This window comes from Numenius arquata, chromosome 8, assembly GCF_964106895.1.
Source record: "Numenius arquata chromosome 8, bNumArq3.hap1.1, whole genome shotgun sequence".
NCBI classification, from domain to species: Eukaryota; Metazoa; Chordata; class Aves; order Charadriiformes; family Scolopacidae; genus Numenius; species Numenius arquata.
In genome coordinates this window covers 61,442,773-61,456,657 of record NC_133583.1, presented here as the reverse complement: position 1 = coordinate 61,456,657, position 13,885 = coordinate 61,442,773, and the positions used below count along the sequence as shown (strand labels likewise).

Genomic DNA, 13,885 nt, shown 5'->3' with positions numbered 1-13,885 from the left:
AGCCAGAGCGTTGGGGTGACAGAACCACAGCTACAGCTGGAGGAATAAGCTGCCATGAATAAACGGGCTCCTGTACGAGCGCCCGTCACCCTTCCAAAGCTGACGCCGCCCCCGCACCCGCCCTTTCCCCTCAGGCACATCCCGCCCATGGCGGCCGCCGCCGGAGCGCACTGCGCATGCGCCGCCGCCCCCCGCCCTCCGGCCCGCTAGGGGGCGCGCTTCCTCGGCGCCCGCTCCCCGCGGCCGGGCTGAGGCGTCCGAGGTGCTGCCTGACCAAAAATGCCGCCCGGCGGCGGCGGCGCTGGCTGAGGCAGCGGGGCGCAGGCGCGGCGGGCAGCCCGCTCGGCGCAGGGCCCCGGTCCTCTCCCGCGGCGGCGGCGGCGGCGGCGCTCGGCTCGGCGGGGCCCAAGATGTCGACCAAGAATTTCCGCGTGAGCGACGGGGACTGGATCTGCCCCGACAAGAAGTGAGCGTGGGCCCGGCCGCCGCGGGGCCCGGGCTGCGGCTCCGGGCGGGACGGTCCCGCGGGGCAGCGCCAGGGACGGGCGGCCCCGGGCAGCCGCCGCCGCCGGGTCCCCGGGGGCCGCCGGGCCGGGCTCCTCTGGAGGGTCTCGCCGCTCCCGGCCCCCATCGTGCTGCCGGCCCGGCACCAGCCCGCCCCGGGGCCGGGCACGGCCCGAGAAACTTCGTGTTGTAATTCGGAACAAATTACGTTTGAAATGAAAGGCGTTTTTCTTCAGATCTCAGGTTTTCCAGCCGTTCCGCTAACGAGCGTCCGCCTTCTCTTTCTATTTTCAGATGTGGGAATGTTAACTTTGCTAGAAGAACCAGCTGCAACAGATGTGGGAGAGGTGAGTATCTGAGGTGATATGTCTTTTTCTCCTCATCTGTTTCTGCCTTTTTAAAAGCATATTAAACCTTCTTAACGAATAAATCACAAAGCAATGTGCTTGAGGACGGCTTGTTTGCTTTTCTTTTCCAGAAAAAACCACGGAAGCCAAAATGATGAAAGCTGGAGGGACTGAAATAGGGAAGACCCTCGCTGAGAAGAGTCGTGGCCTCTTCAGCGCCAACGACTGGCAGTGTAAAACGTACGCCCTTCTTAAAAACTCAGCGTTCTCTGAGAGCCACAGGGCTCCCCTGCGGCACCACACTTGGTTGTGTCGGTGGTACTTGTGCTGGCGGGAGAAGCGGTCAGACCTCGCAGCTGCTCCCCCAGAGGAGTGGTTTGCTGCGAGGAGAGCCTTCGGTTTTGTTCGCTGGGCAGCAGTTACTTAATTAACGTCACTGAAAAAAAGATTAAAAAGTTAAGAGTAAAAAGGTAAAAGTTGATGGGTTTTCTTTGTGTTAACCCAAGACACTTCTCAAGCCGGGAGGAAGCGCGTAGATGGAAGTGATGCTGCCGCTGCAGTATGATATCTTGGCGTTAACCTTCGCTAAATGTTTAACGAGTGAAGTTTGGCACAAAGTTAAATCCCGAGGTTTTTCTCCAGGCCATGAATGCAGAGTATTGAGACCTAAATTAGAAAAGGAGTGTTCTGATGGAATGCTTGGATTTTTGGAAGGTGGTGTCGGGTTTTGTGGAGCACTTGTAAGGGTTCCGGCCTTTGCGGATGGTGAGATGGAAATGCCGTGAGGGGCATTCCATGGGTGACGCTGTAGCCGGGCGGCGGTGGGTGACGATGGTGCCTCACCAGCCTTATTCCCGTGGGCACGTCTTCCTTAACTCCGCTCTCTGCAGTGACCACCACGGGTGGAGAGACGTGAGGGGCTTTAACACTTCTTATGTCATTTTGCTTCCGTTAACTCCTCTGTCTCCCTGCCTGGTGATTTCACTTCTCCCCCTTGGATTTCTCCAGCGTGGGCGTCTTCCATCACCCCAAGCTGGTGGAACACCCACGGGCTCTCTTGCCGTTCGTTGGCCTTAGGGTTAATTGCGTTGTACTCGTCACTGCAGATCACTGCCAAAGCTTGCCACATACATTTTTATGATTTTTTTTTTTTTTAAGAGCTCAACACTTAAGCTTTTTGATCTGAAATAAATTGTTTCTTTTTTTTTCCTGTTGTGTTCTTTTCGCCTGTGAAGGTGTGGTAACGTGAACTGGGCCAGGAGATCGGAGTGCAACATGTGTAACACTCCCAAGTATGCGAAATTGGAGGAGAGGACAGGTATGTAGTGTATGTGATGAAGTATGTGATGGTTTCACTTGGAAAGTCAAGGAATATTCAGCTTTTAACTGTTGGTTTTGATACTCAGGCATTTGGAAGGAGTAACACAAGACTTTATTAAACTCCAGAAGGTCTGGTGTATAAATAGAGCCCGTCTGGAGAGCACCTGGCAGTCACAAGAGCGGGGTTTGAGGGCTCTATAAATTAGAGTGTTATCTCTTAATGAGGTCTGAGGTTTGGCCACACTGTGACGCATTTCAAGTTGCTCCTGCATTAGGAATGAGCCCGGGGTAACCAGAACAGGATTTCCTTACAGCGCCCGCCTGACTATTGGTACTGTCACTGCTGCACCCGGGATCAGGCAGAGAATCTAATACCTTGTGTAGCACCAAGGCATGTGAAAAAGAAGTAGGGAGAAGAGCACGGAGCTTATCATTCAAAAGGAAAACCAGTATTTTTAATATTCTTATTTAATACTGTAAGAATATTAGAGTAGTATTTCATTATGTTTCATATACTTGAATCTTGGCTATTTAATTAATTTTTCAAGTTCTGCTGTCCTTCAGAGTGGATTGGCAGCCACGTTGCACCCGCTTGCAGTAAATTACAAAGTCAGCCAGAGTTAAAACGAGCCATTAGAGTTTGCCACTCACAGGATAAAAAAGGAATAGAAAGATTCTTAAGGCAAATGCCAGCAGTTGTACAATTCCATGGTTTTATTCCTGTTGCTCCCTGAGGTGTATGTACACCGAAGGCTTCCAGAACCTTTGTGAAGGCTTGTTCTCATCTCAGTGCTTGACGTAGCTGAGTTGGGTGCTGCTCAAGAGATTGTCTTGTTTTGCCTCTTTTTTCAAGGCTACGGAGGAGGATTTAACGAACGAGAGAACGTTGAGTACATAGAACGTGAGGAGTCGGACGGGGAGTACGACGAGGTAAGAGCAGGGACACATGTCGCTCTGGGAGACGCAGATTTTGGGATAGGCACGTTTGGTGTCCTTACAGGGAAAAGCACTGCTCAGGGACACATAGGGTGCAGCTCTGGCAAATTCGTATTTCCATTCATCTCGTCTGTGGGTACTAATTGTATCAAAGAGGAGCATCTCTTTAGAAGGTTTCTTGTTGCTAATTGATGATACTTCCCCTTCCATTACTTGAAATTGCTGTGTATTTATTTTCTTATCGAAGTTTTCTCAGAAAAAAAACGCAGTTGGCAATGACTTTTGATGAAATCCTATTCTAATGGAATGAAATTTCTCAGTTTGGACGCAAAAAGAAGAAGTACAGAGGGAAGCCGGTGGGTCCTGCCTCTATCCTGAAGGAGGTAGAAGACAAGGAATCTGAAGGGGAAGATGAGGAGGATGAGGATGAAGATCTCTCCAAATATAAATTGGATGAGGTAGTGTGTTTGGGGTTTTTTCCAGCAATTCTTTTTTAATTATTCCTGCAGGGCTGTTCAGGAGGTGAGGTTTGGTGTGTGCTTCCAGCTGCCTTTGGAGCCATGTAGAGGGATAGCTGTCAGAATAACAGTGCCTGCAGCCTTTGTAGAGCATATGAACAAGCTCTTTTGTTCCAAATACCTGCATTCAAAGATGTATTTTTTTTTTAAACCACAAAACGTTGGAAGCTTATCTGAGATCAAAATCCAAAATGTTGAGATCTTTACTTGGAACCTTTATGTACGGTTACCATATAAAGGGAACATTCTTGAATTTTATTCTTTGCCTTTTAAAACTACATCAGATTTATTTTCTATACAATGAAATAAAATATTCAGAGATTTTTTTTTTTTTTTTCATTTTTCCTGAAATACAGGACCATCACATATTGGACTGTCCTCATCTTTGGACACCGGTCCTGCAGGGCCATGCCTGTATCCTTATTTTTAACCCAGCAGTCACCAGGTTCTGCACATGAAACCCGTCTCTGCAGGATTATGCTGAGGTTATAGATTTCGAGTCTGAAAACTCTTCCAGGCATTCACTTAAAGTAACTGGTCAAAATGAATGTCTGTATTTTCATTGATTTCATTAAATAACAGAAAATGGGACTTCAGATGGGGGTTTTGTGGGCTTTTCAATACTTTGCTTTAAAACAAATTTTCAGTCGCTCTTTAGCATTTTTGCATATCATTAAATGCACTAACGAGTATTTTCAAAGGTTGAAAAAAAAAGCACAAAATAAACCATAGAATAAGTGAAAGAACACTGAAGAAAACAGTCAAAGCATTTCTTAGGGATTTCTGTTATGTCTGCGTTTTTTCAGGATGAGGATGAAGATGACGCTGACCTCTCCAAATACAATCTGGATGCCAGTGAGGAAGAGGACACTAATAAGAAAAAGAAATCCAATAGGCGCAGTCGCTCTAAGTCTCGATCTTCCCACTCCCGATCTTCATCGCGCTCATCCTCTCATTCAAGCTCAAGGTCTAGGTCCAGGTAAACGGGTACAGGTCAAGGGTAACGCCAGGCAAAATGTCAGTATCTAACTTCTTTATTTACTTTTTTTTCTTGATTGCCGTACAGTTCTAGTTTCATAATGTTAACAATTCTATGCACAGAGTTTATGTAGGTGGATAATGCGCTGCTCTGACCTGTGGCTTTTCAGCAGGGGGGGCTTCATGTGGCTTGTGGCTTGTTTTAGTAAATTTAAGCTGATATTTAAATTGAATCCTTCAGTTCGATGTTGGGGCTTGGTGGCCCATATGTAATTCAACGGGTGAACTTTTTTTAGCCACGTTGAGTGGATTGTTGAGCAGAGAGGCAGAAGGGCGGCATGGTTAAAGCGGGAGAAGAGGTGGAGAGACACAGTCCAGGCGGATGCAGTGGAAGGATGGAATGGCAAATACCCTGGAAATAAAGACAAGAAACTTGAACTCAGTTTGGCGAGCAGCAAAGCTTTCAGTGGCAATGTGTCAGAATAACGCTAAAGGTTTATATTGGTCATGAGACCGCAAAAAAAGGTCTACTGGGTGGATTTAAGATCTCGCATTATTATTTAAATTCAGTAATATCTGAACAATTCAATTATTGTTTTGTAATCATATGATATAAATCATGTTGCAGCTTTTTAGCTGCCTTACAACTAACACAGGGGTGGTACCAACAGGTTTAAGATCTCAGGTTGGTACTGCCTTCTACATGAAGTCCATATATGTAATATTCAAGTTTCTTCTCATCTTCCTGACTGTGTGACTGCCCCTCTCTGCTCTCTCCACCCAAGTTCCTCACACCCTCCTACTAACCGGGTGTCAGCCACCTGCTCTGCTCTGTCCTTCTCCCCATCACTCTCCTGCTTTTTTTTATGCTGCCTTTTCTCTGAAAAATCCTGTTTTTCGCAACACCTATTGTCAGCCTCCCCGTGCCTTCACCTGAGCCCTGCATTTCCCGTGGGGGTCCCAGGGAGGAGCACTAAGGGAATCCCAGGGACTGAGCTGAGCAGCCAGCAGCAATTTCTGTCAATGCTTTTGTTTCACACAGTAAAATGGAAAAGATGTGGTAACAATATAAACTGGGAGGTGGACAGCATGAATAATAATACATTTTTCCTGGAAAGATTATCAGAATTTGATTGCAATGCCTTCTTTCTATGATGGTTACTGCAAGTCCACTATCATTTTTACATATCTCTTGTGATTTGTGCTTTAAAGAAAATCCATCAGCGTGAAAAAATTGAAAGTAATTTTGACTAGTTACAAGTAGTGTTAGAGATGTCTGTATTTTAGCCAACAATTATCTACTAAATGCAGGGGAAAATCTTTATGAAAACTTGAAAGTGCTTACAAAATTCTGAATGCTTGTGTGAGCCAACCTGGGGACGATTTGAGCTGGCTGGGCCTGAGCCTCTTCCCTGCTCTGCCCTGCAAAGAAACTGATGGGTTTCAAGTTAAGGCACAAATGAAGAGCGAAGGCATTGATTTCATGAGGTAGTTAATAGGTAGGCAGTTGTTGCATTTTGCCAAGTAACTACAGTCCTGCTTGATTTTTGTGCTTTGTTTTAGGAAACGTAATGAAAAGCTGACTTTATAAATCTTTTTAATGCAGCATTTTACTATGTTAATGTTTCTGGTTTAAATTGTGCTACAGTGATCCTGGGGGGGTAGGAGGAAATGGTCACTTCTGTAGTGACTCTGGGCCACATGGTGTTGCTGCGTCGTTGTCTCTGCTGCCAACAGCAGCAGTTTTTCTGCTAAAAACAAGTCAGACACTTGAAAAAAAAAAATTATCTTCCATGTTGTTTCAGGTCCCATTCAAGAAGTTCTTCCAGTTCCAGATCAAGATCTCGCTCCAGTTCCAGAGAACACTCAAGATCTCGTGGGTCGAAATCAAGGTGAATGAGGTAGTGCTCTCTCCTTGCAGAGAGGAAAAAACAAGGGCAGAAGAACCAAGCGCTTGTTGATTTCATCGTAAAATTGTGCCAGTCAAAAACCATTAACTCGTTTTTATCTTGGAAGTCAGAATTCCCGGGGGCTCTACGCGAGGTTGTTGCCACCACAGATGTGTTTCTTGAGAATGCGAGGTTTTGGTTGAAGAGTTTGAGTCTGACCTAAGCTAGACAGACGAGCGGACGCCACATCCTCGCTGGGAAGGAAGAAGGATTTGAATGCATGTTTGCTTGCTTCACTCATTTTTGCTGGTTTGACCGTTTCCACTTGGGCTACTCGATGAGAACGTTAGAAAATACGCTCTCTTCTGGTTTGGCATTAGTGATAACCTATTTAATGTGTCTAACTTGCAGCAGATAGAGCTGCCATTACCTTTGTCAACGTGGGGGGAATGTATAAAAATGTTGATAGTAAACCAGGCGAGAAGCTGACAGGAGTTTGAGGTGGCTGGTGGGTTTTTATAGCGGTTATTGAGCTGTGTGGGGAAGCGTAAGAAAATCATTCCTTGGGGTGCCCTGGCACAGGCACCCTGTTGGCAGGACCTTCCTTTGCCATGGAAGGAAGAACAGAGAGGCTTAAAACTGTAAATAAGGGAGTTTGAGCTGGGAAGACCCATTGGTGGCAGAAATGTGCCGTGGATTATCATGTGAGGGGCAGTGCTGGATGGAATCTGGGTTTTTTGAGGAAGAAGGGGCTTGTGCCCCCAGTAGGTTCTGGAGGGACTTGTCAGCTGAACTGGGTTATTTGCTGGTGCTGCTGGTGTGAAATAAGAGCGTTTTGTTATTTACGATGAGAGCCCTGGAAATACTCTATCACCAACATACACTGTGGTGTTGGGTGTTTCATTTTAAATACCTATCTTACTGAAAAATGTCCCGTTAGGTTTTTTTTATAGAATTTTGGAATTACAGTTTAGGACTTCTTAGGTCTATTACTTTTTCCACAAGTGTTTTTTCCTTGGTTGTTTTAGATAACCAAAGAGGTTTTTGAGTGCTTGTAAGTGAAGCTGTTTAATTTTTTTTTTTAAACGCCAAAGCGACTGTATTCTAAGAGGTTTTTTTTTTAAATATTTTGCTTGTGGAAGGTCTTACACTCTACCCAAACTTATTTTGAGATTTGTAAATACACTTTCTGAGGGTTTTTACTATTCTAGCAAGACAAATGCTACTTTCCAATGTGAAATAGCCATTAATGTGTGGTTTCAAGCCATTGTGCTGTGTGAGGTAGGTCCTTACACAGGCTACTTCCCGCCCCCATCTCCCATCGCTCCCTTGCCAAAAACCTTGGTTCTGGTAAATGCTGGCAAGAGCTTTCCAAGCCACTGGTGGGCTGGATAGCAAGGAACCCTATTTTAGCAAAATTTATTAAGAGAATTACCTCAGCAGTAGAAGTCTTTATTGGCAGATAACTAAGGAGTAAGTATTAAAGCACCCACAGATTTACCTGATAAAACACTGATGTAAATAGAGTAGTGAGTGTTCAGGAAAACTGTCTCTCTTTGTTCTTTCTTTGTTCGTGCTATGTTATACCAGAATTAAATCTGATTTATTTCTTAATCAATAAAGATCCAGCTCCAGGTCCTACAGGGGGTCTTCCACCCCAAGAAAAAGATCTTACTCAAGCTCTCGTTCGTCATCTTCCCCCGAGAGAAGCAAGAAGCGAAGTCGTTCTAGATCTTCTTCATCTGGTGATCGCAAAAAAAGACGATCGAGATCACGGTCACCCGAAAGGTTTGGGTTTATGTAGAATAAGAATGGGTGTATTTAAATGTGTGATTTTTATTTTTTTTTTTTTTTCTGAAGGACTGAGATTCACTGGGAAAGAATTGAATCTGATCAGTTACTCTGATATTAAAAATAGTTTGCTCACTTCCCTTACTCTTAATCCCTATTTAAACCTCTGTAATTGTTCCCCTCCGCCCCTACAATGAATTTTCCTCCTGGTAGAAGTATGTTCCATAGAAAGACCTGGGTCTTTCAGTGTCTGAAAGCATTAATGTGTACGTTAGTGATTTATTTTCATAAGTAAAGATTGCATTTAGAAATTGTACTCTACTTTCAGTATTAAACTTAGGTTTTTAGTATTAAATTTACATCCTGAGCTTAAAGTGGTTTAAAGTTATTTCTATATTCCTATAAGGCCCCTATCAGATATACTTGGCTTCCAGCTATTGTATGATACAGACTACTCAAAGTGGATGCTAAAATTAATTTCAACTTATTTCTTTGCATGCTTTCTCCATTTATATCTTACAGACGCCGCAGATCATCATCTGGATCTTCCCATTCTGGTTCCCGTACAAGTTCTAAAAAGAAATAATGTATTAAAGCTCACATTTAAAAAAAAACCAACAAAGCAAAACAAAAAAAAAAAAAATCCAGTCAGTGCATGAGACATTTTTAAGAAGTTGGTGTCTTACTTGGTCAGAAGTGCTGAATCTGCTAGTAGAGGTGCATGTCTGTCCTTGCTTTCTGGAAAACTGCAGCTTTGTTCATTCGTCAAACAAAAAGTGAGGTAGCATTTTAAGCCATAAACACCCCCCCCAGAGGAGGTTGTGAAGTTTTCTTATTTGAGTAAGGGAGTTTTTTTTATTATTTTGAAAGACTCAGTTACTCGATTCCCGGCTCCCTTACACCTGTGAGCGGGCACAGGTTGGATCTGATCTGATGCAACTCTGCTCTTCACGTGAGGAGTACAGAGGAGTATCTGGGGAGTACAGAACCCGTGAGCTTTCCACATCCAACTCCTGCGCTTCTTGCTGCAGCTCCCGTGGGACCACAACAGATGGGCGTAGCTGTAGTGGTGCTACCCTTCGGATGACAGTAGTGAGTGCTTAGGTCCAATTATTTTTTATTTGAAAGTGAAAGTGTAGCTGGATTCCCCTCTTTCTCTAGCCGTGCTCAGTGCAGAATAGCTATTAGGTACCCAGTCCCTGGTAGGGTTCTGTAGAGTGTGAATTAGACTCCATTCCTTCCAGGTGGGGATGTTTGAGACGTTGGGCACTCTCCGTTCCGGTGCCCGTCACTGTAGGAACGATTTGCTGGCCTCAGCGGAGTGGGGACTGTCACATGCAGGGACCCCAGGCTCTGCCGTCCTTTCTAGGCAGAGCATCCTGTAGGAACTGCCCTTGAGCTGGAGGAATATGGAAGTAGCTTCTTGGAATCAAGTGATGCTTCTGCAGGCCACCTGTAGAGTTCATTTTGGGGCTGACTAAAATTTTCCAGGTATCTGAATTTTATTTATATTTGAAAATGAAAATTAATAAACTGTGTAGAAAGTTCTGACAGCTGAAATGTGTTCTTCACCAGTCATTCTTTTTTCCCTTGAACGTAATTTATGGCTTAAAATGCTGTATTGAATGTGATTTACTAGCAATATTGCATTAAAACTTGGTCTCTCTTGAGCTCCGTTTGGTTAAGAAAGGGTTAAGTCTCTTCAGTGCCATCACAAGGTAAGTATGGTAAGGAAAATTCTTCTTTTTAAGCAAGCAAACAGCAATAGATCTCTATTGATTTCAGCAGTAAAACTTCTGTATTTGACCGCTGCTTTTTTTAAAAGAACTGCACAAAAACAAACGGAGCAAAATTTAAAAACTACATTCTGCTTTCCTTTTTTTTTTTTTTTTTTTTTTCAAGACACTTCTCTTGGACTGGTATATGGAATATAAGCAAAATGTTTTCTGTTGTAGAAATATTTTGATAATCTTTTTGCAGAAAAAAAAAAACAACCCGCTCTGCAGTTTCTTCTTTAATGCTTTCTTTTATAGCTAATTTCAATGCTTAATGTGTGTAGGTTGCACAAGAGCAGGTTAGTCTTGTAACTGTGCCTCTGACGACATCAAAGTCCAACTACTAAATTGTAAAAATCCCATCTAATAGATGCTCTGTTGTTAGCCTTTGGGGTTTTTTCCTTGTGCTTTGTATTAAGATTGTTGCTGTACTTAACAGGTGAAAGTTTTTAAATTTAGCAAACAATAGGCGACAGACAAAATTATGGTTTCATTTGGCTTAGATAAAATGTACGGCAAAATGATTCTGTAGACAAGTGTAAATAAAACCTGTGAGTCAACCGTGCAGTGAGTGCTTTCTCTTGGAAACCCCAGCAAATCTCTCTCTTTAACCTGTACTAACAGAGTGTGATGTTCTCTGTCCCCGCGGGGGGAGAAGGGCAGTATCTCCAATTGCCTGGCTGTACCTGTCATCAATTTTCCCGTTGTTTCACTTCTTAAAGTACTGAAAAAATTTTTGGATTTAAACAGCAGCGGGTTAAAAATGAGCTTTTACAAAGCTTAGAGGTGTTTTCTTCTGTGTGGGTTCCATATCTTTACGGAAAGTTTTTAGAAGCAGCAGGATGTTTAAATTGTTTTGATTCCTACATTTGCAAATGCAAAGGCACAGCGACTGTGGCAGTCTTCACACGCCTGGCATGGCACAAAAGATCTCTTTTTCCCGTTACTGGATCAGCAAATAAAATAGAACCGAACTATTAGAACCAAAAACGGCCCGTGTTTGAACAGACCCAAAGGTAGATTAAGCTCAGGCAGTAAAAAGGTGTGGGTTTAGTGTGGGAGGGGGCTTGGGGGGGGATTATCTCCACTAGCCTCCCAATACATTTCCGTGTTTGACTAGAAAATATTTCCCTTGCCCTCAGTTTCACCTCGGGTCAGATAAATTGCTGCCTATAGAAACAAACAGGCATTTCTCTGCAGCTTTATCAAAGATCAGTGAAATTTGTCATGGCCGAGGAAGAAGCGTGGTTAAGTTCAGGGCTAATGTTCTTTTCTGAGAAAAACTGAATACGTTCATGATTAGTAATGGTGGTTTTGCAAAGTGTTCTTGTAGTACTTGAAAACTAGAAAGTGACTCTAAACAAAAGCAGACTATGCTTTGATTTTATATAAATTTGGCAACAGAGTAAACACTGCTGAAAAATGTTTCTTTTTTTTCTTCCGTTAAGCAATAATAAAAAGCATTCAAATGCCCACGCTGGCCCATCTCGACACAAGATTGCATCATTTCCACGCCAGATAAGGAACTCCTGTGTGCTGGCGGTGATGAAGCACCCGAGATTAAATAGTTGCTGTGTTAAGTCTTGCTTCTCAGTAACCCCCTGAGCTTAAATGCAGTTGTAAAGAAATGGAAGTTGGCTGTTTTGCCTAGAAATCTGCTCCCCCTGCTCTGTAGGGAGTTCCTCCACCCGGGATCCTCCCGCTGCCTGTCTCTCTCCTGTGCTTCCCACATGCTGCTGGGGAAGAAGCTCTCCAGCTAATTCCTGTAATCAATTCCATAGCTATTGGAGCATTAATCAAAACGTTTCCCTGGTCATGCAATTTTCTGTCTGGAAACCCTTTAACATACAGGAATTTTTTTGTTCTTTAATCAGAAATAACAGCTAGTAGTGTGGGGTTTTGGGGTTGTTTTTTTTTTAAAGTATGGAAGTGTAGATACTTGTGCACACTTCCAAAATTTGGACATGGGAGCACCAGGAGGGAATAATTCTCCTGTAACAGTCCAGTTGTAACAACAGCTTTAAGCAAAGTCCTGCACAATTTACCATGTGTCCTCCTATTATGGAAATGAAAAAAGCCACTTCAGAAGAAGTGGTTTACACGTGCATTTTAAAAAAGAAAGTTTGTAGAGTGCTTCATACTTCGGAAAATTGAACTAATATTGATTTCTTATAGGATGGTTGTGGACCTGGACCAGAAATAACACCCAGCTAAGCCACCAGGGACCATTCCCACTCTAAAACACACAAATACCAGCAGGGTACCAAATGGGGGCAACAAAAGCTTTCCAAATGATGAGGAGGGCACGGCAGAGCCGTGCTGAACTCGTGGTGGCTCCGAACCAGTGCATCAATGTCAGGATTAAAAAGGGGAGAAAGCCTGGAAAAGGGTGAGAGAAAATATCCTTTCTCTTGAGGCTTCGTACATCCCAGTTTAATGCAAATATCATTTCCAGTGCCGGACTCGGGTTGCAAATGCTGTCCTGCTGTGTATCTGCATGGGTAAAGGCCACAGTCCTTCATTTAAGGACAAGTTGCTATTCACGGTCTAGAAAGTAGAGAATTAATAAGCCGTGGCTTAATAATTTATAAAGCCAGCCATAACTTCTAGTATGGTTCTTATTTACGAGAAATGGGACTCTTCCCCTTTCATGTTTCAGCCTGTGCGCGCTTAGTCATACAGCGTAAAACCTGGGCAGGGCAGTATCTCAACCTGTGCGTTGCTAATAACACTTTTAACTCATAAAACAACAACTTAGAACTGTTAACTCTGCTCTCATGTGAAGGATGAGTGTATATAGTGCCACATTAGGAATTCCTGCTCGTAGGAATTTACCGGCTCGGCAGCAGTTCAGCTCCCAGCCAGGCAGCGAGGCCCAGCCCAATGCTGCCCGGGGCGGCAGAACCCGTGGCTCCCCTGCCATGGCTCCCTGTGGGCACCCTGAGGGGAACCGTTCCCGCCATGGCTCCCTGTGGGCACCCTGAGGGGAACCATTCCCGCCATGGCTCCCTGTGGGCACCCTGAGGGGAGCCATACCCGCCATGGCTCCCTGTGGGCACCCTGAGGGGAGCCATACCTGCCATGGCTCCCTGTGGGCACCCTGAGGGGAACCGTTCCCGCCATGGCTCCCTGTGGGCAGTTTCACAGGAGCCGTGCCCACCATGGCACCCATCATCCCACCTGAGGGGAGCTGTGTCCACCATGGAACCCCATGGGCCGCCTGAGGGGAGCCGTGCCCGCCATGGCACCCTGAGGGGAGCTGTGTCTGCTATGATGCTCCTCGGGCAGCCTGAGGGGAGCCATGCCCACCATGGCACCTGGTGGGCAACCTGAGGGAGCCATGCCCGCCATGGTGCCCGTTGGCCCACCTGAGGGGAGCCGTGCCTGCCACGGCACCTGGTGGGCACCCTGAGGGGAGCCGTGCTCGCTACGGCTCCCTGTGAACCACCTGAGGGGAGCCATGCCCGCTGTGGCACCTTGCGGGAGCCGTGCCCGCCATGGCGCCTGGTGGGCACCCTGCGGGAGCCGTGCTCGCCATGGCGCCCATCGGGCAGCCTGAGGGGAGCCGTGCTCGCCATGGCGCTCGCCGTACCGCCTGAGGGAGCCGTTTCTGCGGCGTGACAGAGCCACACCTCCGCTGCCCGGCGGGAGCCGAGGCGGTGCCGCACCGCCCTCCTCCCTCCCCTCAGGGCGGGCCGGGCCGGCTTCCTCCGCCCGCCCCCCGCCTTATAACGGCTCCCGCCCGGCCGCGGCTCGTCTCAGCGCTGCTGGCCGCCATGGGCCGGACCCTCGCCGCCCCGCTACCGCCGCCGCGGTAGCCCGCCGGG

At 45.8% G+C, this 13,885-nt stretch overlaps 1 protein-coding gene across 1 annotated transcript; it reads left to right on the top strand.

Annotated features, from left to right (window-relative positions):
- The first annotated feature begins 363 nt into the window (after positions 1–363).
- Positions 364–10,624, top strand: ZRANB2 (zinc finger RANBP2-type containing 2). Its single transcript, XM_074151668.1, has 10 exons — positions 364–466; positions 799–851; positions 983–1,091; positions 2,087–2,169; positions 3,025–3,101; positions 3,428–3,565; positions 4,432–4,604; positions 6,409–6,495; positions 8,116–8,280; positions 8,806–10,624. The coding sequence occupies exons 1-10, from the start codon at positions 411–413 to the stop codon at positions 8,867–8,869; spliced, it is 1,005 nt and encodes a 334-aa protein (XP_074007769.1). The 5' UTR covers positions 364–410; the 3' UTR covers positions 8,870–10,624.
- Positions 10,625–13,885: the final 3,261 nt, after the last annotated feature.

Bases quoted from the DNA above. Each gene is read 5' to 3' on its own strand.
- ZRANB2 (XM_074151668.1), top strand. From the start codon at position 411: ATGTCGACCAAGAATTTCCGCGTGAGCGACGGGGACTGGATCTGCCCC. The intron at 2,170-3,024 runs GTATGTAGTGTA...TCTTTTTTCAAG, and splicing joins GAAATTGGAGGAGAGGACAG to GCTACGGAGGAGGATTTAAC. The intron at 3,102-3,427 runs GTAAGAGCAGGG...GAAATTTCTCAG, and splicing joins CGGACGGGGAGTACGACGAG to TTTGGACGCAAAAAGAAGAA.